General features: G+C 33.4%; 1 protein-coding gene across 2 annotated transcripts in view; it reads right to left on the bottom strand.

The window, feature by feature from the left end:
• Nucleotides 1-242: 242 nt before the first annotated feature.
• LOC126884754 (uridine-cytidine kinase) overlaps nt 243-26644 on the bottom strand; it is a 35262-nt gene continuing 8860 nt past the window's right edge. Inside the window, exons 5-6 of one of the 2 annotated variants that reach the window (XM_050650969.1) lie at nt 22809-22857; nt 243-1248 (exon numbers count right to left, since the gene is read on the bottom strand). In XM_050650969.1, the coding sequence (XP_050506926.1) occupies nt 1088-1248; nt 22809-22857 (210 nt within the window). In that variant the 3' untranslated portion in view covers nt 243-1087. Of the gene's footprint in view, nt 1249-3727; nt 16585-22808; nt 22858-26644 lie in introns of those variants that run through there. The other variant, XM_050650970.1, reaches the window with a different exon arrangement.

Consider the following 26644-nt stretch of genomic DNA (forward strand, 5'->3'; position numbering starts at 1 on the left):
CATGGGTATTCTTTCATTTTTCCTACTGTACTTCTGGTATATCGTCGGTGATGTGACAATACCTCCTATCTGCTTTTTCATGAATTTTGTAGGAGATGAAAAACTTGTTTGGGCCACCTCGTGTTTTCATATATTTTTTGATTTGTTTTGTAGTAAATTCAACTATCTATTTACTACAAAACAAGTCAAAACTTACGTATGAAAACAGGAGGTGACCGTAAAAAATGTTTTTCGTCTCCTGCAAAACTCATGAAAAAACATATAGGAGGTATTGTCACATCACTGACGATATATTTCAGAGAATGTCTAAAAAATATACTTTGAATGTCCTAAGAACATTCATGGAATGTTTCAACAAGACATTCAGTCTAAACAATATACTGTGAATGTTCAAAGAACATTCGTAGACATTCATGGAATGTTCCAACAAGACATTCAAGGAATGTTTAAAATGCTGACACAGCACTTTCCTGGGACTTTCCAGGGACGTTCGTGTGCTTTTGGGGACATTCCAGGAATGTTTTCAATGTCCTGTGTGTACCTTCTAGGAACATTCCTGGAATGTTTTGTGTTATTAGGGGAACAAAGAGACACATGGTTATGTCATCTTAAGAGAATGTATGTCGGAAGGTGGGCAAAGGACTCGCACTGAGAGAGGAAAGAAAGAATAGAAGAGGACGACCATGGCAAAAGCGGCTAAAAGCGTGTAAGGAAGACATTGAAACAATAGGGTAACAAATTGGAGGACTGCAGCCATCGGCAGAAGAAAATGGAGGAAAACAGTGAAAAAATTCTAAGCCATGATTCTGTAAACCATGTTTAGCTGTACGTTGGCAAGTCCATAGTAAGCAGACTTTTCATAGCAGCCGTCTCTAAAGTCCGAATAGCTATGATGATTGCCGACCTCCGTCGCACTCCGTCAGCACTACTGAAATCCGCTCGTAGGTTTTTACTGCTTTAAAATTACAAAAAAATAATATGTAAGTTAATTGTTCAAATTTGAGCTTCTAAATACACTAATAAGTCTACACTTAGAATCGAATTGTGTTTACTTTAAAAATTATCTAAAATGTTTTTAAAGTGGCACTCAATGCGGTCTCTTGAATAGATGATCTCCGGGATTGTTCTTCTTTGACGGAGACGATTTTGGAGTGCACACCAGCTTCGGAGGACTCACGTGTCGTTCTTCCGAATTCCTTCCTTTGCTCAAAATGTCCCGTATGTGCTGCACTATCAACTCTATGGCAACTAAAACGTAAAACATATTAAATACGACATCAATTTCAGTTTAAAGAAAATAAGCTAATATACAGAGTGGACCAAAATGGGTGGTCCGAATTGTACAAAAACCAGGATACGCCTATTCTGCACTACGGACATTTCAATTTTGATGCTTGCAATGTTGCCAGATTTACCATTTTTGATATTTGGCATTTATAACATTAGTTACTTTGATTTTTTAAATACAACATTCTGTATATTATGCTATTATTGGTGTTGCATATGCTATTATTAAGTTCGTTTTTTAACCAAGAGGAGTGATTCAAATTTACCGCGCCGTAATGCTTGTTTCTAATCGGTCTAACCACAGGCAAGTTTACTCCACTGTTATTAAATTTTGACACTAATGACATTTATGAAATTTTGGCACTCCTGTCATTTTATAGGTTAAGTATATCGGCGTGTTTTCTGCATTATTCCTTTAATTTTTAGATTTTTAGTCTACTTTTATATAAAAACAGTTGTTTTTAGAACTCTTTAGCGATGTGTTAGTATAATTAGTATGGACTATCATCGAAAGCTGATATGATCAATGAAAAAAGACGATGAATTTGGTGACTTTTCTAGTAACTTTTTTGGGTGTGAATCTGTCTTTTTAGTTTACTCCTCTTGGTTAAAAAATCAACAGTAGTACTTGGTATTTTATTTAATCACAACGGTCTTAAATCATACTTGCTATTATGAAGTTTAATTTATGTCCTGTGTGTATGACGTGTTGTGCTAGGGATGACGTTTTCTTTTCTTTCAATGTTTTCTTTTTTAACCTGTATTCTTGGATTGGCCTGTTCGATGTATGATTTGTCGCGCTCCTCACAAGAGATTTTGTATACTCTTTGATTTTCCAAGGAAATTCAGGCTTTAGTAGACATTAACTAAGACTTCTTGTGCTGTAAAAATAATAATAATAATAAACTCAAAAGTGACTTGTCTGCTTATGTCCGCAGACCACACTAATTAATGTCCTTAGGTATGATTATTTGTGTAGTTTGTATTGGTAACATATTTTATTTATATTGATATGTATTTTTTGTTCTCTATCTTGTATGTAATTTATATTTTAATCTATTGTTTTTTTTTCTGTAAATGGTTGTAACCGTATATAAATTTAAAAAAAATATTTTTGCGAATGGTAATATGCTTAAAATTTTTTGTTGATGTTAAAATGTAGTCTGTCTTTTCTTTTTTCTTCGTGCCATTTATATAGAGCAGGAAAATTTTACTGATTGGGTTTTCCTCTTCTACTTTGTCTCTCGTACATTCTAAATTAATCAAATAGAAGCAAAGCTAATACTGAGGGGCACTAGGTACGGTTAGTATTTTCACACAAATATATCCACAAGCGCCCTTCATGTAAAAATATTTTGCACATTATTACTTTAATAACAGTATAAAATAATGTAAACAATATTTCTGAAAACTTACATAAGTATTCTGGGAAAACGAGAAACACCATGATTAATGGTTGAATGTGCATCACTTATTATCACAATATATTGACCTTTGGGTTAATGTGTGACAAAATGGTTTTATGGTTTAAGATATGCCAAAGGACTCGTCTAACTGACAAGAATAATCCTTAAGCTGAGAGCAGAGTTTCAATAAATAGAATCTTGTAAATTTCTCTATTAAGTATAAGACCTTGACAGATATGTAAGTTGTTTATAGACAATTTCGAGGTCCAACATTGAAAATATTATATAATATTCATCGCACCGATAATAATAATCTTCACCGTACATCAACGAACTAGGATTTCCTTGTAAAGTTACATTGTATTGAGCTTTTCCAGTCTCAGAACGAGAGATATCGTTGCCATCTTTGACTAGAAAGAATACAACCTTAGAGGAGTTCAAGCAAAATATCACTAATGGTAGCTTTGCACAATCACCCGCTCAAGAGTGTCAATCAAATGTTCCTCTCATACTGATCAAGATTTTTATTGCAACGACCTGGTCATCAGTAGGGTGTAACTAACCTGTCTCACAACGGCCTAATTCCAGCTCAAAGTATCTCTTTATGCGTACTGAATATCAAGATGAAGTAAGTTTTTACCCATTTGCTGTAGACGATGTTTCTCTCACCTAGTGAGAGAACGACGTACTCGTTTCTGCTTAAAAAGTAGTAAAGAAACGATTAAATGTGTCTGTTATGTGATGGTTATCTCTTACTTATGCTATATCTCTCCTAGTTCCACCAAAGTCAAGCTCTACAGAGATGAAAGTAGTGATATTTTACTGGCAATATTTCCAACTGCTACTTATGCCATATCTCTCTTAGTTTCATACAATTCCAGACTAAAGTCAAGCTCTACAGGGTCTTTTCTCTACGCTAAATTTTCTAAAGCTGTTCTCTTGCTGGTGGTTTAGATACACAGTGAGTAAGGGTGTGCGTCTATGAAGTTAATTTTTGCGGTAACGTCTAAATTGAATAAAAAATAAAACAACAATGCAATTTTAAATATATTTACCAAATACATTTATCGATCTATATCATTAAATGTTAAACACGATATCCAAACATATCAACTATAAAGGCATATCTACTCTACTCGACTGGATTTAAAGTATCATCTCATAATAACTATCACATAAAAGTAAAAAATGGTCAAGTGAAAGACAAAGCAATACTATTCGAGTAACTTTATATAATATTCCATTCGAAAGTGACGAAAATTATTTTAAAAGAATGTTAATTACTGGCCCTCAGTCGTCTTAAATGAGTAAAATCACAAACGTCAAAATGAAACAGTCGTATTGGTTTAAAAATGAACTGTGTGTGTTTGAAAATACAATGCCCACTAAAATATAAGAAACCTTAAACCATCTTTTGACAAGTCATGTATTCTAATAAAAATAAATAAAAATTTACTTCCAATCGGTTTTACTACAAGTTGTTGGTGCTGGTTATTTCAGAGCTAGTAACTTTTTAAGATACCAGGGTTGGCAAAAATCCACCAAAATCTATGTGGTCTACGAAGAGAGATAGAATATGCAATCGAAGGACTTAAACAAACAAAAGTCCCAAGAATAAAGAACAACTAAAAGATCCAGAGGAACTATCGAATTATGTAAAAACCAGGTTTAGGAAATCTGCACAAATAATGAATATAGAAGTAACTTAATCAAGAAAAGTAAATGGATGACAGAAGATATATTGAAATTGGTAGAACATCATCAACATCGGCGCCCAACGTGGGACACCAATTTGCAACAATATAACAATCAATGTATAATAATGGAGTTACTACCTATATTAATTCTTCAACAATAAAATGACACCTCAGTCGTGTAACTATAAAAGACACTTTAGATGACAATTTTATTGTTGGGGCATCGACTAGCTCACTGCTTCTACATTTAAGAAAAGACGTATCTACACCTGAGACAAAGCTAGTCAAAGCCCCAACAATAAAATTGCTATCTTAAGTATCTTTTTATAATTACACAACTGAAGTATCACTTTACTAACAATAAAACACTGAAAACTTTTGTTCTCTATACTTCTACAAAATTTATTACAACTATGTGACTACAGCTGTTTCGGCAGAGTTACTTTCTCAAGTGATTTAGATTACTATGGGTTTGCCTTTTTTAAAGTCTTTAACTGAAGAGGTTGAGGAGTGGGTAGCTGTTTGTCTCGAGTTGGTCATTCAGAATTATATCTGTATTTTTCAATTTATTAATTTCCATACATTCTAATAAAGATAGCTTAAGGCCTTTATTCTGAATATGCAGAATTTGAAACTGTTCATTAAAAGAATGATTATGATCTAGAAGGTGAAGTGCGTATGTAGAAGTGTTTGTTTTTCTATTGTTGAAAGCCCTTTTGTGTTCTGCTATCCGTTTGTCAAAGGTTCTGCCAGTTTGACCGATGTAAGTTTTCGCACAGTCGCCACAAGTTAGTTTGTAAACACCACTCTGTAGTTGTTTTCTCTTTCGGCTCTTATTGTTCTTAATATATTTGCTTAAGTTATTATTAGTTCTAAAAGCTGGTGTTATTCCTTTCTTTTTTATGTATCTGGCTATTTTTGTTGTTATCTTGCCAGTATATGTGATAGAGCAGAAGGTACTGGGTTCTTTCTGTGGTGGTGGATAGACTAATTTCAGGGCTTTCTTATGGAGTTTTTGGTTTAATATGTTGTTAATTGTTTGTTCGTTATAGCCATTGTTTACTGCTATTTGTTTAATGATGTTCAGTTCTATCTCGAAGTTATTTTTTGACATGGGAATTTCTGTCAGTCTATGTATCATGCTATGGTAGGCTGCTAATTTGTGTTGTGTAGGATGGGATGATGAATTATGTATAGTTGTATCATAGACTAAGAGCCGCTATAGGTGAAAATTCTTAATGATTTTAGGCACGACGGGACCCTATAATTTAAATAGTAGAACCTAAAAGAAAACGTTTGAGCACTGTGCCGTCACTTTTCAGTGGCACATGCGTCTACAGTGGCGCATCAAACTTTCCACTTATGGACGGGATACATAAATTAAAAAATACCCTCCCTCATTACCAGAATTTAATTGTTTTCATTTTTTTAAGTTCTATGTGATTAAGACATAAGATTCATCGTAATTTTAACCCACCACCCCCTTCTCCCTACCCCCACCATCAAAAACTGTATTTTTCGATTTTATTTTTTTTTGGTGGAATGCAATCAATTTTAAAATTTCAAAAAATTCACACGCATAGTTAAGGCTTTTATAAAACACGTCCATTTTTTATAGACCTGTAGGTTGAGTGTACATAACCTCAAAAAAACTTTAAAATTTTTTTTTTTTTAAAGTATATAACTTTTTTTTGGGGATAGCTGCAGATCTAATTTTTTCTTAGTCTTGTGTATTTTATCAAACACTATATTTCTAATTTTTTTCAGATTTTTCTGTAACGTTGGTCACCTTCAAAAATCCAAAAAACTGTTTTTAAGGGGGTTTTGGGGGGTTTGAACGTGTTTTTCTGATTTTTAAATATTCTAAAGGACTCAGTTACTTCAAGTTACATATAACCTATAAAAACAAAATTGATTTGATATATTATGAAGTGTATAAAATAGGGAAAATCCCCCAAAACCCCCCAAAAAACAATTTTCGGATTTTTGAAGGTGGGGAGACTTACGGAAAAATCTGAAAAAAATTAAAAATATAGTGTTTGATAAAACACACAAGATTAAGAAAAAATTAGACCTGCAGCTATTCCTCAAAAAAAGTTATGATTTTTTGAAAAAAAAAAATTTCTTTTAACTTTTTGAGGTTATGTACACTCTACCTATGGGTCTATAAAAAATAGGCATGTTTTATAAAAGCCTCAACTATGCGTGTGAATTTTTTGAAATTTTAAAATTGATTGCATCCCACCAAAAAAAATAAAAACGAAAAATAAAGTTTTTAATGGTGGGGGCAGGGGGAAGGGGGTGGTGGGTTAAAATCACGCTGAATACTATGTGTTAATCACATAGAACTTAAAAAAATAAAAAAAATTTAATTCTGTTAGTAAGTTCTGTTAACTTTTAATTTATTTATCCCGTCCGTAAGTGGAAAGTTTGATGCGCCACTGTCGACGCACGTGCCACTGAAAAGTGACGGCACAGTGTTTAAACGTTTTCTTTTAGGTTCTACTATTTAAGTTATAGGGTCCCATTGTGCCTAAAATGATTAAGAAATTTCACCTATAGCAGCTCTTAGTCTATCAGTATGGGTAGGTTTATGATATACGGAGAAACTCTATCAGAAATCCGTATATCATAAACCTACCCATACTGACACAACTATACATAATTCATCATCCCATCCTACACAACACAAATTAGCAGCCTACCATAGCATGATACATAGACTGACAGAAATTCCCATGTCAAAAAATAACTTCGAGATAGAACTGAACATCATTAAACAAATAGCAGTAAACAATGGCTATAACGGACAAACAATTAGCAACATTTTAAAAAGGCAAACCCGTCGTAATCTAAATCACTTGAGAAAGGCACTCTGCCGAAACAGCTGTAGTCACATATAGGTCTGGATCCCGCGTATGAAAAAAAAGTTGATTAATAGCAAGCTGAAAATTTGTTAATAGCTTAAGAGTGTCTAGTCGGATAAACTTTGATATATGGGAACACTGGAACAGGGGCAGTTTTAATTGTGGAACAGGTTAAAAATTTGGAACGGTCAGACCACGAAAACGGCACATTTATTTTGTCCGACAGAATAGACTTAAACTCTCCGAACAGAGATTAAACTCTCATGCAAAAGTCAGACTCCTATTTATCACGTGTCATAATTCCTGTCATTTGACATTTCTACATGTTCCACTCATTAAAACGCCCATTTGGTGATAAATAGCAGTCTGATTTTTTCATGAGAGTTTAATCTCTGTTCGGAGAATTTAAGTCTGTTCTGTCGGACAAAATACATGTGCCGTTTTCGTGGTCTGATTGTTCCAAATTTTTAACCTGTTCCACAATTAAAACTTCCCCTGTTCCAGTGTTCCCATATATCAAAGTTTGTCCGACTAGACACCCTTAAGCTATTAACAACTTTTCAGCTTGCTATTAATCAACTTTTTTTTCATACACGGGATCCAGACCTAATATTTGTAATAAATTTTGTGGAAGTATAGAAAACAAACGTTTTTAGTGTTTTATTGTTAGATAAAATGGACTTCCATCAAGTAACGGTCGAATCAGTGCCGGTTTATCCACTGGGCGCTTGGGGCGGGCGCCCAGGGGCCCGGGCCCCGGGGGGCCCCGTTCCTTTTAATTATAAAAAAAATAAAGTCGCTAAATAATTTACATATTCTCTGAAAAAATCTCATACTCAGATACGCCAATACACTGCAAACGCCTTTGTTCTATTGTTACATCTCTTCACGCCTATACACACTACACAGTGTCGTAGCCTAGCCCCCGTGTCAGTGTTTGTGACGGGGTCCTTTTCCAAAAACTACAGAAAGTTGTCAGATTTCGCCATGTCATTGATTAAAAACTACCCAGGTAGTGTCTTTATGTATTTTTGTCTTTATGTATTTTTTAGAATGTTTTTTGCTTGTCATGTGTTGTTTTGTGGAACTTTCTGTTTGTTATTTATGTTGTTAAATGTATGTTTTGGATTATTTTTACGTTTGCTATTCTTCTTGCTTGTTTAAAAAAATATTTTATGGATTTTACAATAAACCTTTATAGTTAATACATGTGTTTTCTTGTTAAAAAACTGACAACGAATAACAATGAAGGGGGCCTAAACCTCCAGTGCCCAGGGCCCGAAGTTAGGTTAAACCGGCACTGGGTCGAATCCATCAATTATTATTTTACTGTTGAACAATTATCACCTATTATATAGGTAGTAACTCCATTATTATACATTAGCTATTATATTGTTACAATACCTAGGAATACATCATCATCAATGGTACAATAATCCCAGTTGAGTCTTTCCAAGGCAATCTGTATGAATTAAAAAATATCTAGATACCTTAAATCCAGTCAAATGGCAATGACAGACCTAAACTATCACAATATTTAACTACATCAGCATTTTATGTTTCTTTTAGTTTATTACATATATCTAATATAAAAAAGGTTGTTGGACATGTAAAACTGTTAAAAAAAATTGACTTTTTGTGCAAAAAACGGCAGTCTTCATTTACCCTAAGAATCGTATTCTGAAATACTGATATTACGATGTGATGATGTGTGTGTTTCAATGGTGATTTTGGGATAAAAAGAAATCATATTTAAAAAATGTATATTAGTATATTCCAGTTTTTTAGGTACACGCCTGTTCTATAAGGATCTCTGGAGTGAATAACACCGAGCCACAAGCCCCCATATGTTGCTGTACTGCTCATCCATATGTCGATCAGATGCACCAGCGCATTCTAACAGATCTAGCGTCTCAGTACAGATCTATTTAGATTTTAACTACTACGTTAACCCTTTTATTTTCTGGCATGAGTTTGGTGGAAGTTGATGCTATACGTCAGCCTAGCCGTTCGGCTATCTGTCAGACTCTAAGACGAGTAGCTTTGTCAGCTTCACTATTTTAAAAAAGTCACTTAATACATCTGAAAGACTTCTTTCAGATAGCTGGAGGTCCCAGCGTAAATGTGATGTATGGTTTTTATAACATAATTGAAATGTGATATACTTTATCTTAAATATATTATGTTGTAAAACTTGTAGGTATGTATTTATTATCTTTATTATTAGATACAAAAGTTGTAAAACGGAGATTGCCGCTAAATTTTTGTTTTGTAAAAAATAAAACTCTGGACACTATTTCGCAAGTTCTACAGATCTTCATTAGTCAATTTGAGGTATATAATTAGCAATCAAACTACTAAAGTTCTAGGTGTAGGCCTGATATGTACAAATACCATCCTCCACCATTGTCGTAAGTTGACGGTACTTAAATTTTTCCTTAAAATTTTAATCTTTTCTCCCTGTTTCCGAATAAAATTTTAAATGAACTATTTTACCTAGTTTTATGAATGATTTGTCTAAAGTTTCATATAACTTCCAAAAACAATGATATCAAATTATTAATTATTATCAAAAATGAATAACCAGCCGCATCATATTCTAGTCCAATCAGAGAGTGCAGCAAGCACCTCTATCGGTTTCGAAACTTATTAGTCTCTCATCAGGAGGCACATAATATGCTGCTCTCTCTGATTCAACCAAAACAAACCCCGGCGTGCAGTCACGGATTGCAATGAACGAAATGGCATAGATGCCCTAGCGGCAACTGCTAGCAAAAGACTAAGTTTTCAATCTAACGGCATATAAAACAACATAATGTTACTCTACATCCCACCAGACTGAAAACAATGGGAACCTTCTCTGGTTACACCTCCGAGGCTTCTACAATTTGCAAGCCATAACGGATGCTGAGATTAAGGAAGATGGGGAAATTTTACAATTTATAATTCACGTCCCATCTGCTCAGCGCGGTAAAGTTCCAACGAGAATGGTTCCCTTCGTACTCCAATCAGAGTAAACATGTAAATCAAAAATGAATAACCATTTTCAATTTCGTTGCAAAACGAAAATACAGCCGCATCATATTCTAGTCCAATCAGAGAGTGCAGCAAGCACCTCTATCGGTTTCGAAACTTATTAGTCTCTCATCAGGAGGCACATATGCTGCTCTCTCTGATTCAATCAACCAAAACAAACCCCGGCGTGCAGTCACGTCGCTAGGGCATCTATGCCATTTCGTTCGTTGCAATCCGTGACTGCACGCCGGGGTTTGTTTTGGTTGAATCAAAGAGCAGCATATTATGTGCCTCCTGATGAGAGACTAATAAGTTTCGAAACCGATAGAGGTGCTTGCTGCACTCTCTGATTGGACTAGAATATGATGCGGCTGTATTTTCGTTTTGCAACGAAATTGAAAATGGTTATTCATTTTTTATTTACATGTTTACTCTAATTGGAGTACGAAGGGAACCATTCTCGTTGGGACTTTACCGCGCTGAGCAGATGGGACGTGAATTATAAATTGTAAAATTGTAAATCTCAGCATCCGTTATGGCTTGCAAATTGTAGAAGCCTCGGAAGTGTAACCAGAGAAGGTTCCCATTGTTTTCAGCCTGGTGGGATGTAGAGTAACATTATGTTGTTTTATATGCCGTTAGATTGAAAACTTAGTCTTTTTATTAATTGTTAATTGAAAATGACACAAATACGAGGGTCGTTTGAAATGTATCTAGTCTACGATAGATGGCGTTATACGAGAACCCATTGCTTTCGGTATGGACATCTGTGATTCAAAGCAAGACGTTTGTCAAAATTACAAGCAACGATAACAATTTGGTATGAGTAGACGTCGAATAAAATCAACTTTTTTGTGTTTTTTGGGAAGACGAAAAAACGAATGTCCGTCCAGGCTCAGAAATAGAGCAGGGCAAAGGGGATACGTGCACGGAACGGAAGAATTGATTTTCTTCTACTTTTTGTGTAGACATGACTGTCTATTTTTCAATTTCCAGTAAGTTGCCGATCCATCGTTTTCGTGGCCTTCTCACTGATCGTATTCCTATTGGGAAATCGTTTCTTGTCGTCTTTACTACTATTACTACTTACTATTTGTTGTCATTCGGCTCTTATGATCGTTTCATTCTATTCTGTTTCTTACTCAGTCCTTCATGTTCACCACCTTGCGTCTCCGTCGTATATCTGTACTTACAGCTCTGTCACTTAATGTCTTACCATCAATTTCTCTAAGGGTTTTTATCTCTACCCTTCCTAGCATTATTTTTGTCCTCTCTGTCAGGTAGTGTTTCTTCCACGCATGGCATTATTGGTCTGATGACTGTTTTGTAAATTCTGCCTTTCATTTCTTTCCCGATATTTTTATTTCTCCATATTGTTTCATTCAGGCAACCTGCGGCTGTTTGCTCTATTCATTTGATCTAAGAAACAGTAAAAGCAGTGGAGAAAAAACAACGAATATCTACTACACACGGCTAAGACCACCAAGTGGCATATACTATGCCACTCTATTGGACAGTTTCGACAAGTTGAGGAAAAATGCAATGGTTTGTCTTGCACAAGAATTACGTTTCATCAATATAACGGAATCACTCACAAATCAACTGCTACACACGCAAAACACCACCGTATTCAACGGATTTAACACCTTGTGACTATTGGCTGTTCTGAAATTTAAAAAAATGTTGTAAAAGCATCTTATATAGATTCTTGGGCGAAAGTGCTGAAAAATAAAGGAGACAAATAAAAAAAATGCAATTTTTTACTGAGACTAGATGAATCTCAAAAGACCCTTGTATAAAAAAATCCATACAAACTTAACTATGTATGTAGTAAAAACAATACTTGGTAATAACGCTATCCCAATACTCAGGATCTTTAAAATTTTAAAAATAAATGCTTAATATACAATAGGAATAATAAAAAATAATAATTAGACAAGGCGAAAACGGCGGGTTCGAAGGGAAAAATATTCCCATGAGATTTTTTTGTATAATCACATTCGTGAGACATCCCAGAATAAGGTTCAAGAAGTCGCCCACGTGAAAAGTGGGCCAATTTTTTTTAACAATTTTTTTTTTGATCAAATTGTAAGAATCAATATTTTTGGCCCAAACAATTTTTTCGTTAATTTTTTGGACCATTCTGGACAAAAAAGGTCTCTTATAATTTTTCTCTAAAGTTGATCGTTTTCGACTTATAAGCAATTTAAAATTGAAAAAAACGAAAAATGGCGATTTTCAAGGCTTAATAACTCGTTTAAAAGTTATTATTATGAAAGTCAATATATGACTAAATCAAAGGTTAAAGCCCCCCCTACAAGATACTGAAGAAATTTTTGTCATTATTTTATTACTAAGCTGTTATTTTTAAGTAATAATAATTAGCTCCATGCACGTGTGCGGGGCTATAAATGCTGAGTGCGAGAGAGAAGCCATTCCAGCAGTCCAATTGTGCATCTTACTCGCACTCACATTTACATCAGCGTCAATACGATCTAACCACTCATTGTTATTAATTAAAAATAACAGCTTAGTAGTCAATTAATGACACAGATTTCTTCAGGATCATGTATCGGCGACTTTAAACTTTGATTTAGTCACTTTCTGACTTTCAAAATAATAATTTTGACCGAGTTATTAAGTCTTAAAAATGGCCATTTTCGCGTTTTTCAAATTTTAACTTGCTTATAACTCGAAAAAGATCAACTTTAGAGAAAAATTATAAGATACCTTTTTTGTTCAAAATGGTCCAAAAAACCTAAAAAAAAATTAGTCCGGGCCAAAAATATTGATTTTTTGCAATTTGATTAAAAAAAATTGTTAAAAAAAAATTGGCCCACTTTTCTCGTGGGCGACTTCTTGAACCTTATTCTGGGATGTCTCACGAATGTGATTATGCAAAAATATCTCATGGGAATATTTTTCCCAACGAACCCGCCGTTTCCGCCTTGTCTAAATAGGAATAGGAATCTACAGCTACAGCAAAATAATAATCGTCACAAGTCACAGATCCAATGACGTCATACACCGGCTTTCTGGCGGTAATAACGAAATATACCAGGTTTGTCTTTTTAGTTTTGCATATAGCCGCTTAGAGGGAGTCACCAATAAATCCTTCCGACACAAATGTAACCTCAATCTTTAGGTGACATAAATCCAGAGTTTCATTTCGATACAAAAAGTCATGTAGATATAGTGAATTTTTGAAATTAGCAAGTAGGTGGAAACTGGATCTTAGCCGAAAACATTTTCGAGCAATAATTGTTTACAATTTTCTGAGAGGATTATCCCAACAGCAATATTTCACTGAAATTGTTTGTGTGTTTGGGAATAAAAGCATCACGCCAGTCAACTATTTCCTGCTGGTATTGCGAATTTCAACGTGGTCGCTCCAGTCTCAGCGACGAATCCAGGCTAGGTCCACCCAAAACAGTAGTCGCACAGCAAAACATTTATGCGGTTCGTCAGCTAATTAAGGATGGCCGCCATGTAACATACCGGGAGATAGAGACATATTTGGGTATTTCAAAGACCTCGATCCAAAAGATCGTACATGAAGAACTAGGTGTTACGAAGTTGATTTCCCGTTGGATCCCTCATTTTGTCACAGAAGATCAAAAAGCGGTTCGCTTCAATTGGTGTCGAAAAACATTGGTACGGTTCAACAAAGGAAGCTCAAAAAAAGTTTACAGTATTGTTAGGGTAAGAACAGAACAAGTAGGTCTCGGTGTAGGTGGAGGTCGCGGTCGATGTCGACATCCATGTAAAACAAACACATTGTACTGAATGTAAGAGAACAGAGCAGGTAAGTCGCGCTGGAGGTTTAGCGCGATGCCATCCAGGAGGTTTACGAAACCGTCTACGAACCGGAAAATAATGCCAACCTGCTATGTGGGTATTTCACGATAAGGAAAAACTAACAACAGTGATCCGTTCTCGAAGTGTGTCAAAGAAAATGATTGCAACAAAGCAAATGTGTGAAAAACTGGTCATGTGATAACAATTGCTTTAGAAAAAAGAAAATTCTGACTGGTATATTATCGTTTGTTTACCAGAAGTTATCGGGAAACTCCGACAAAGCAACACACAACGGCGAATTATCCTACATGAGGACAATGCAAGTGTTCACACTGCCCAAAAGACAATAGATTTTTTGAGCTTCAAAACATCGAATTTTTAAACTATCCACCGTACAAACCAGACCTAAGTCCCAACGACTTCTTCACGATCCCAAAGATCATAAATTCAATGCGAGAGCAGCGATGCCAGTCGCCAGAAGAAGCCAACGATGCCTTTAAAACAGCGATTTTGCAAGCGTCAACTGAAGACTAAAAGAACGAGACAAACATATGAAAAATATAAAAGAGTACGAAATGAATTAAACTCAATAGTAAGAAGGAAGAAAACAGAACATTGGGAAGCATTTTCAAAAGAGATGGAGCACGACTTTTATGGGATGCAAAAGGAAATGTGGAAAATGATAAGAGGTCAAAGAACAGAGATGAAGGAATTGATAGAAGTAAAATATATTGATACAAATACATGGACAACTTACCTAAAAAAACCTCTATCAAACAGCTAATCACGAAGAACTGGAAACACCAGGATTAGAATCGGATGAGTAAACAGAAATTAAAGAGGGAGATATAAAGAACGCCTTAAAAAAGATGAAAAATCGGAAAGCTCCTGGGAAAGATGGAATAGCTAATGAACTTTTTAAATACGGAGGAGATAGACTTCACAAAGAACTGAATATCCTTACAAGTAAAATAATAAATAAATAAATACAGGAAGAATTCCAGAAGAATGGAGAACCACTCAAATGATAGCGTTATTTAAGAAAGGTTATAGGGCAGACCCTAGTAACTATAGAGCAAATAGCGGAGAAATCATTAGAATATAACAAACCAGCCTTTTTCTGTTTCATAGATCTAGAGAAAGCGTTTGATAGAATCCAATTAAAAGAAGTGATACACCTACTATATTACAAAAATTTACCACTGGATATCATAAAACTGATAGAAAATATATATGTAAGAAATAAAATAGAAATGAAAGTCAATGGAATAATAACAGAACCCATAGAAACAAATATAGGACTCAGGCAAGGAGATTCAATAAGCCCTCTACTGTTTAACATAATATTGGATGCAATAATAAAACAAGTGAAGAAAAAAAGAGGGTACAAAATGGGCAATAGAGAGATAAAAATACTCTGTTACGCTGATGACACCGTGTTAGTAGCAGAGTGCGAAGACGGCCTACAAAGATTATTGCTCGAGTTCAACATTAACGCAAAAGAAATGAATATGAAAATATCAGCCCAAAAAACAAAAAACTTATTAATTGCCAAAGCACCAATAAGATGCAAATTGGAGTTAGAAAATCAAATTATACAACAAGTAATGACTTTCAAATATCAGGGAATTAATCTATCAGCCGACAATAATATCGAAGAAGAGGTAAAAAAACCAAATAATTAAAGCCAGTAGAACGGCCGGATGCCTAAATGGCACAATTTGGAAAAACAAACACCTAAGACTGGAAACAAAGGCCCGAATATATGTCAGTTATTAGGCCAGTTATGACTTACACGGCCGAAACAAGACCAGATACAAGCAAAACATGAAGACATCTGGAAACCAACGAAATGAAGATCTTAAGAAGGATTGCTGGAAAAGGACTACAGGATAGGGTAAGAAGTGAGGAAATCAGACGCATATGTGGGGTAGACAATATACATACCTGGGTAAAGAACAGAAAAGAAGAGTGGAATGAACAGATAAGCAGGATGTCTGAATCAAGGATAGTAAGAATAGCCAGGGACAAGTCACCGTTAGGCAGGAGAAGTATAGGACGCCTAAGGAAAAGATGGAATGACAATTTAGGGACAGAATGAAAGGCACCGTTGAAGAAAAACAGGCAGTGCTGCCTATATAAAAAAAAAGAAGAAGAACTGAAGACTGGAATAACTGTTTTACCAATTGGTTTGAACGTATACAAAAGTGTATCGATCTTGGTGGGACATATTTTGAAAAGCAATAAAGTACTTTAAGTCTGTATATTTTTTGTCACCATGGCTATATGCAACACTAAAAAGACAACCATCGTAATAACAAAGAAATATGACAAAGAACGATAATCGTTTTACTGCGACTGTAGTATAAAGGTGGTGCTAAATGATTAGCCGATAAAAGCGTTTTTCTTATAGTCGATCGGTAGATGTGGTCCTTTGGTGAAACCCGTTTGTGTTTGGTCGGTGGTTCCCATGTAAAATGTCTCTGATGTGCTGAACTATCAGGTCAATAGCCACTGCAACAAAATTTTCAGATCAATTCTAGCGTTACGTCACAGCGGTATGTCTCAGAATAAAAATGAACATGACAATTTTGTTGTTGACGTATTTATTGTTTTAAAAAATCGACATTTTGAAGAAGTAACATCATATTTATTGTGAAAAATGAGTCTTCGTTAATTTTGTGACTGTCAACCGGTAAGACATTTACAAATACATCTCTAAGGTTTATTTATTGATAGTTCCAACGATTACAAAAATAAAATTTGAAAATTTAACTGGTTTAAAATTATGTAAAACAAGTCTTCTCTTGTCATAAATAAACACAAAGGTCTTCTGATTTGTTAATGGACAGCCTAAGTCTGACGTCTCAAATGTCACCAAATTGGGAGGAGCTTATATTGACTCCAAACAATTTTGTTTGTAACGTTAAATTGTCATAAGGAATTTTTCATTTATGTGCTTTGTGTGGCAAAATAAGACTTCATTTAGGTATTTCGTTAAAGAAACGTGTTAATTAAGAGATTTTTATTCGTTTTTGCTCAGGTGGTTTTTATTCCTTAGTGGCTGAAAATAAACATAACCTCAAAACTGTTTACGTTCTTATCATTGCATTAAATTAACTCACCTGGGCAAAAACGAATAAAAATCTCTTAACTGACACGTTTCTTTAACTAAATACATAAATAAAAAGTCTTATTTTGTCACACAAACCACGTAAACAATAAATGAAAAATTCCTTATGAGTGTTTAACCTTATAAACAAAATTGTTTGGAGTCAAATATAAGCTCCTCCCAATTTTGTGATGTCAATACTTAGTATGTCCATTCCTGTGTATTACCGAGCTGACAAATGACATTTGACAATTGGCATGGATTAGAACTGATGTAAACGTCATAAGTTTTGATCCTTTTGTCAGATTTGTCCTCTTAATTTGTTTTACACAATTATTTGAGGCCGTATCTTTTAAATTCAAATAATTTCGATGAAATGTTATAAGAGAGTCATCTTTCACAATAAATATAGTATTATTTCGCACAGAAAGTATTAAATTTGTTATAACAAAGATATCTTCATACAATCAGCTTAAACTGGGTATTCTTTGAAAATAGAATATAATCGTCAAACAATAAATCTAATTAGTTAGTATGTATATACAAAACTATGTTATAAATTTAGTAATGGTCTGAGACATATCCGTTACATACAGCTAATTCTGTTACATACAAGGGTTCTGGTCTATTTTAGAGGGATCACTTATTTTTGATTTCTGACAATTTCTAAGCATGTATATGGTATTTTTGAGGCTCTAAACACGTTTTCGTAGTTTTAGTTTATGTTTGAGCTTTTTAGTAGCTATTTTTAAGGTTATGTGACATATGGTTAGCGTTATTTATGCTTTATTTTGTCACCTATTTTGGACATTAAGGGGATGGGCGCAAAATCTTTGTCCAATCCTATTTAAGTGCATTAATTTTTTTCGAATCCTGAGAAAACTAATAAGAATTTTTGAAAAATTTAAACGCAGAATGAAAGATTATATTATTACTGAGGGCCGAAAGTCCCTAAAAACTTTTATAATGTTTATTTTTAACTAGTAAGTAGCTATTTTTAGGTTATGTGACACATGGTTAGCGTTATTTATGCTTTATTTTGTCACCTATTTTTGACATTAAGGGGATAGGCGCAAAATCTTTGTCCAATCCTATTTAAATTCATTCATTTTTTTCGAATCCTGAGAAAACTAATAAGTATTTTTTAAAAATTTAAACGCAGAATGAAAGATTATATTATTACCGAGGGCCGAAAGTCCCTAAAAACTTCTATAATGTTTATTTTAATTACATATATTTTTATATTTAAAGTTACAGGGGTGAAAAAAAAAGAAAAAATTTAGTGTGATTTTTAATTTCAAATATTTCATTCAAAAAAACTTTTTGCTTATTCTAAGGGACTTTAGATCTTCTGTAATAATGTAATCTCTCATTCTGCATTTAAATTTTTCAAACATATTTATTAGTTTTCTCAGGATTCGAAAAAAAATGAATGCATTTAAATAGCATTGCACCAAGATTGCCTACCCCCTGTGACATAAGCATAGTGTTATTTATAAGGTTTGGTTAGGCTAGCCTAGCTTATGTTAAGTGAGGTCATAGACATAATACCTAGACTGCGTGCTGCAATCTAAAATTGCTCCCCCTGTGCGACAGAGAAAAGTATTTGTAAACAGGGTGCGCATCTCTTTCTAATCGATGGAGTTTATCAAATCGGCGGTAGTGCGATCGATTAGAAAGATATGCCTACCCTAATTACCAAAAACTTCTCTCTGTCGCACTGAGGAAACCGTAGAAGCATATAATATATTAACATAGACTGAGCCTACCCTCCGCGCTTCGTGACGACAAGATCTCTTGGACTGGTTTGCGGTATCTCTTTCTAGCACACTGTATCGAGAAACTAACATGTAAGTTGAACATAGCTTTACTATGTGTAACAGTGAAACAGCACTGAGCAAAAAAAGATGGTGTCGTCACTTCGCTAAACATGACACGAAGCTAGGACAAATAATCCCGGACAAAAAATTCCCACAAATTATCCCTGGACAAAAAATCCCCGGACAAATAATCCCCGTACAAAAAATCCCCACAAAAAATCCCGGACAAATAATCACCAATTTTTTTTGGACAAGATATCCCCACAAAAAGTCCCGGACAAAAAATCCCCAAGAAATATTTGCTGTCGAATAGTTCTCTAAAAGTTTTCCTGAAATTTTAACAAATTTCGAATTCCAATTCTATGCTGAAAACTTTAAATTATGCATGACAAAAAGTGTGAGTTTTTTCAAAAATCGTGGAAAATATGAGAAATGAGCTAAGCATCCGTGTTCATGACAGGCGCTTAACGCGCTATTAGAACTACATACATTTCACTTGAGACCGTTCACATGCCAACGCGCGTCTTAATGACCTAAAACGTGCGATAGCATGTGAACGGTTTCAGGAAAAAAGTTCAACTATTTTTAATTTAAGGTGTTTCATTGGCAACATCGCACTTAAAACGAGTCACCAATAGTTCTCTTGTCAACTTTGCAGTGGCGTACCAAAATAATATTTTAATTATTTATTATTTATATAAACAGGTATCTAAGTAATTACGGAAAAGTTAAATCTAAGATCTATGTAATTATTAAATTATCATGTGTGTTTTGACAGGTATTTTCTAGTTTTCTAACAAAATAAAGTAAATATTCTTCTGAATATATTTCTTTGTGGCATCTTATGCAATTACGGACAGTATGATGCATGTTTGGAATAAATTCGTTATTTCGTAAGCCACCGACTTTAAGGAAAAGTCCTGAAACAGGTCGATTTTTACTTTTAAATTATGATTTTTGAGACATATATCGTACTAGTGACGTCATCCATTTGGGCGTGATGACATGATCGATCATTTTTTTTAAATGACAATAGGGGTCGTGTGATAGTTACTTGAAAGGTTATTCAATTCTCTATTCAGCAATATAAACATTAACATAATTTAAAATACATTCTATTGCTGTCAGAAGACAGAAAAAAATGGTTTTTGATAAGTAAACATTGCTTTTCGCTTAATTTTAATGTTCGAGCTGCCACCCATCTGCCCCTTGACAGTTTAAACATTATTTAATTTAAGCGAAAAACAATGTTTATTTGTGAAATAAACCACATTTTTTCTATTTTCTGAAAGCATTAGAATGTTTTTTGAATTAAATAAATTACACACATTCTTCTTTTTGCGTCGATTAATTTATTAAAAATAATTTTTCTTAGACACACTGTATCAGTAATTATATCAATGTTTATATTACTGAATAGATAATTAAATAACCCTTCAAATGAGCTAGTACACGACTCCCATTCTCATTTAAAAAATTCACCGATTACGTCATCACGCTCAAATGGATGACGTCGCTAGTATGATATATATGTCGAAAAATCATAATTCAAAAATAAAAATCGGCCTGTCTCAGGATTTATCCTGAATGTCGCTGGTTTACGAATTTATTCCAAACATTTGCACCATACTGTATCCAATATTAGTTATATTAATGATTATACACTATTTTACTTGGAAAATAAGCCACAATTTAAGTTGGAAAAACAATCATTTGACGTTTCAACTTCCACTTCTGAAATTGATAGGTACCTATTAACATTTTGTATTTTGATAACGATTTCCGAAGTGGAAATCAAAACGTCAAATAAATTGAATTTGCAACTTAAAGTGTGGCTTATTTTCGAAGTAAAATAGTAAATAAAGTAAAATTTTATTAATAGAGAGTACCTATACAGTATTTCAAGGTCAGTTTTCACTTCAAATTGTCATTATGATGTGTGTTTATAATAAGTATTGAGTTTCATTTACTATCCTTGATCTTTGGGAACCGCATGAATATTATTTTGCAGATATTAAAACGTGAAAGGATAATGGCAAATGGCACCACCAAAAAGCAATGTTTGGTTTCATTTTAATGAACTAAGAACAAACTCGCTGCAATTTTGGCTCCAAAGTTTTAAAAAGATCAGAAAATATTTCCAATTTACACGCCTATTAAAAATAAAAACATAGTGGAGTTTTTTTTAATCAAGTAAACTAAAGAAAAGACAGCGAGAATACGAACAAGAGTGAATACAATGAATCGAAGATTAAGATTTAATAAATAAATCTACTTTAAAATGTACATATTATGTCTGAATTGTCAATATGAATGAGTGAGATAAAATTAAATTATTAGAGAAGAATTTTTTACCAAGCATCAAAAACAAAATTTGATTAAATTATTAATGTTTTGTATTTTGATAACGATTTCCGAGTTGAAAATTGAAACGTCAAATAAATTTAATTTAAAACTTAAATTGTGGCTTGATCCCATGTCACAAGAAAAAAAACACACCACGTCTACGTCTATGCAGATAAGGACACCTGTTGACGAGTAAAATATTTCTTGGATTCTCACCCTTCCTTGGCCGTAAATATATAGACCAGCGAAGTATTGATAAGGTTACCAATGATTCACAGTGTTCAAGGAATTTGTTCAACTTAGCCGCTCGTAAATATGACCCATAGACCGGAGGTATATTGTTACCGGGGCAAATTTTATGAAATCATCTTCCTTTTTCCCTTATGCACATTAGCAAGGCATACTCAATAAAAATGCCCCCGATATATATTTAGTTTTAAAATTTAACATTGTTGCCGATAGTTCTCAGTTCAATTTGTAGACGAGTCGCCTTCAATTAAAAATGGTTGGAGTATAGTTGTAATCTCGCGTTATCAAAATGCGCGTTAAGCGCCTGTCATGAAAACGGGGCCTTAGCTCATTCCACATTATCTTCCATGATTTTTGAAAAAACTCGCACTCTTTTGTCATGTAAAATTTGAAGTTTTCAGCATGGAATTGAAATTCGAAATTTATTAAAATTTTAGAGAACTATTCGGCAGCAAATATTTCTTGGGGATTTTTTGTCCGGGATTTTTTGTGGGGATATTTTGTCCAAAAAAATTTGTGGGGATTATTCGTCCGGGATTTTTTGTGGGGATTTTTTGTCCGGGGATTATTTGTACGGGGAATTTTTGTCCGGGGATTTTTTGTCCAGGGATAATTTGTGGGGATTTTTTGTCCGGGATTATTTGTCCGGGATTATTTGTCCGGGGGTTATTTGTCCGGGCCCCTATTATGTCTATGGGTGAGACTAGATTAGGTTTTCGTTACAAAAATGTGTTTAGGGTGCCTAAAAAACACCCATGCTTAGAAATTGTCAGAAATCAAAAATAAGTGATTCTCTAAAGTAGACCAGAACCATAACAAGCATACAATCATGCGATTTCACTATGTAATATTTACAAAAAGTTGCCGACGTACGTAACATGTGGTCATTCGTAAAATATATGAAATTGCAGTGACTATTACCTTTCACCAAAAGCATATCGAAAAAAAGGATGAAAAAATTATTCCATATCAAAGAGTGTAAGTTTTCACGGTCGGTATTTAAGCTATATTATTTTTCTGGTATCTAGGCCGTGGTCTGGAATTATTTCTTCCTGTGGTTTCGTCTATATATCGGCGTTTAAGGTACATTTATTCTGTCATGCATATTTTTCGAATTTCTTTCATTATGATGTGTACACAAAAATCAAATAAAGGCATTTATCATTCAAAATCAAAGCAGTCACTTTAAAAATAATGAAAATAGTACTCACCACTGTTATCAGCACCTCTAGGTATAATAACGTCAGCAAATTTTTTGGTCTATAAAAAATTATCGTAATCAATATATGCGCAAGTTATGACCAATAATAATAATACAGTGATGAGCGCGCTAATAACCGGCAAAATAGCGCAAAAGACGGAAAACATATCGACGGTTGAAAGGCAAAAGTTACCAAACGCCAATTTGGGAGGTTTTGAGTTATATATATCACTGAAATCAGAAAAATTTTCTGCGTTGGTTTGTTTGTATCCTCATGTAGCTACGATGAACTTTTTGTCGCTTGGTAATTTAAAACAATTGTCATTTTTAACAATTTTCGGCGACCAAGCGACTAGAATTTTGTAAATTTAACAAAAACTTTCATTTGGTGTCTTCCATATTTTGCGTTATTTTGCCGGTTATTAGCGCGCTCATCACTGTAAAGGAAAAGTCAAACAATAAGATTTACACGTAATTTTCCCCAAATAAATTTGAAAAAAATATATTAGGAATACAGACCTTTTTGACATGCCATATCTATTACAGAGAGCATTTCATTGGCTAGAGTTAGTGACGAGTTTATATGACGTCATTATTACATTTGGTGAGATCGGAAATGGTATGGTCCTTTTCATGAGCATTTTTCAGTGCGTCACAAATTATAGAAAAAAAGGTAAGTCCGTGATAATACATATTCATAACATTTATTCTAATATGACATTTTAGTTAAATCTGACAGTTGTCACATTTTATTTGCAATTTGGCATAAAAACAAATCAATTGTGTTTATTGCATTTATAAAATGGTATTTTCTTTGATTTGTATAGTCTTATAAATTGTAAAGATTATATACAGGGTGATTGATTAGTAAAGTAAAGCTCAATAGCTCCGCTATAGTAATAGATAGCAATAAAAGTTAATAACAAAAATTTTAGCCCCCTTTGAGCTTCACATTACAAAATTAGTTAGAATGTTACAGGGTGTTCGATAACACAGTGGCAGACCAAACTTATGTTTTTTTAAATGGAACACCCTATATTTTATTTTAAATTCGAAATCCTGTTAACTTCTCCATCACAAAAATATAAAGGTTTGTAATGTTATACAGGGTATTTACAAAGTTATAACCAATTTTGTATGAAAATCGTAATAAGTTCAACTCCCTGTATAAATAAAAATAAGCACAACAGCATTGGTTTATTAATGCCATATTTTTTTATTTATTGTCAAAATTTTTAAGAATTATTGATATTGCTAATTTTCTTTATATCAATACAGGGTGAGTCAAAACGCAAGTACTATATTTTCTCAGTAATGTTAAATGGAACACCCTGTATTTTATATCATTATTGAAAAGTAACATTAACGTACTTTAATTTTTATATAACATTCCCTATGCCCAAATTTATTAGTTTTCGAGATATTTTCATTTTTCAGAACAAATTATTTTAGGTGTTTAAATTTATCTAAATTTTAAGTAAGCCATGACTGAATTGACAATTGAAGATTGCCGATTATCAATCCGGTAATCAATGTAACACTGTAGCAAATAAAGAAATAAAAATAATTTATTAGTAATACATTTCTCCGCAAATCGCCAGGAAATTTTGACATTCCTGTCAAAATTTCTTGAAGAAAAAGTCAGGACTTCCTTACTGTAAGGAAATGTCATTTCCTTACTGTAAGGAAATGATATTTCCGTACAGTTGTTAGTGTTAAATTTATAAGCGTCAAGTTTGACAATTCAACCTCAATACGTTTCCATAGTAACCCAAGTAATTTTATTAGGAATTTCAAAGCACCATTTATTTGGGAATAAAATTATCGCGTTTTTTTTTAAATCAATCAATATCTGTCGAATTTTAAACGATTTGCGGAAAAATAGTATGTTTACCTCGTAGGAAAAGCCACATTCCTGGACTCAGTGTTGCTAGCAATCTTCACAGTCGTCCAGGAATGTTAAGCTTTTCCTACCCGGTAAACAATGTACTATTACAAACAAAAACAAAATCACTACATGCAACATTTTTGAAACAATTAAAAACTATCTTTTTATGTAAATGCAACAAATAAACAAAGAAAATTAGTAATAAATTTAAAAAATAAACACACAAACACAAAATATAATATTTTGTGAAGACACTTAAACACTACTTTTGTATGTAAATGTAACAATGTAACAAATAAAGAACGAAACATAATTTATCAGTAATACATTTTGCAGAAAAACATGTTTGAAAAAATTAGAAGCTACTTTTAATAAAATATTTTTAATATTTAATTACATAAGGTGTTCAAAATTATCTCCTACCACATTTATGTACGCCTAAAAACGATCATTGAATGAGCTACTTACTCTACGGAGCGTTTGTAAATTAACACATCGAAATACACTTTGTATTCTATTTGTCATCTCATCCTTTGTTGTTGGAGGTATTTTATAAACTTCATTATTAACGTAACCCCAAAAAAATCAGTCCAGTTTATTAAATTCTGGTGATTTGGGTGGCCACGCTACTGGTCCATTGAAAAATGAAAATATCTCCAAAACTAATAAATTTAGACATAGGGAATGTTATCTAAAAATTAAAGTACGGTAATGGTACTTTTCAATAGTGATATAAAATACAGGATGCTCCCTTTAAAATTACTGAGAAAATAATGTACTTGCGTTTTGACTCACCCTGTATTTGATATAAAGAAAATTAGCAATATCGACCATTCTTGAAAATTTTGGCAATACTTTAAAAAATATGGCATTAATAAACCATTGTTGTTGTGCTTATTTTTATTTATACTGGGAGTTGAACTTGTTACGATTTTCATATAAAATTGGTTATAACTTTGTAAATACCCTGTATAACATAACAAACCTTTATATTTTTGTAATGAAGACGTTAACAGGATTTCGAATTTAAAATAAAATATAGGGTGTTCCATTTAAAAAAACATAAGTTTAGTCTGCCACTGTGTTATCAAACACCCTGTAACATTCTAACTAATTTTGTAATGTGAAGCTCAAAGGTGGCTAAAATTTTTGTTATTAACTTTTATTGCTATCTATTACTATAGCGGAGCTATTGAGCTTTACCCTACTAATTAATCACCCTGTATAATTCGTAAATATTTTTTTTCGGTTATAGCGCCGTCTATCGACAACTAGAATAAATGTTATAAATGTCGTAATCACAGACGTGCCTTTTTTCTATCACATACAATTTAATGCGTTAGAAAGAAATCGAAAAACTGTGACACACTGAAAGATGCTCATGAGAAAAAGAATAACTGATGTCTGTCATAATATTGAAGGTTGAATATAATGTCACAATATTATTTTCAAATTGTGAGGTTTTCAATTTTCAATGTTCAATTGAAGAACAGAACAACATCGATTTGATTTCAAATATTTTAATGTATTCATAATGCTGAAATTTACTAAAAATTGTTAATAGTGACCAGATTGACTTTCAGTAGTTTAAATTTATTCCGCCAGAGGTCAGATACTTTGTTTTCAATCACGAATAGACAAAAATCTAACATAACCTTCTATTGGACATCATGAGTTTGACATTTATAGTACAGATTATATAGTTATCTTTGTGTCACACTCTTAAAGACAAAGAGAAACAGTATAGCCGGTAGTTGCTGTTAAAAAGAAATATATGTTTTTATTTGGCAACAACGCTTTCCTGCTAAACTTGACAGAAGCGAAAAAACTAATATATGAGGAAAAATGTGTTGAATTTGATTGCTGTCAAGTTGGTACCATTGGGTTATGATGTCATTAAATCTATGACATGCACGTCTGTTTGACTTGGACCATACCAATATCTACTAAAGTACTGT

The sequence above is a fragment of the Diabrotica virgifera genome, chromosome 5 (genome assembly GCF_917563875.1).
Source record: "Diabrotica virgifera virgifera chromosome 5, PGI_DIABVI_V3a".
Lineage (NCBI taxonomy): Eukaryota > Metazoa > Arthropoda > Insecta > Coleoptera > Chrysomelidae > Diabrotica > Diabrotica virgifera.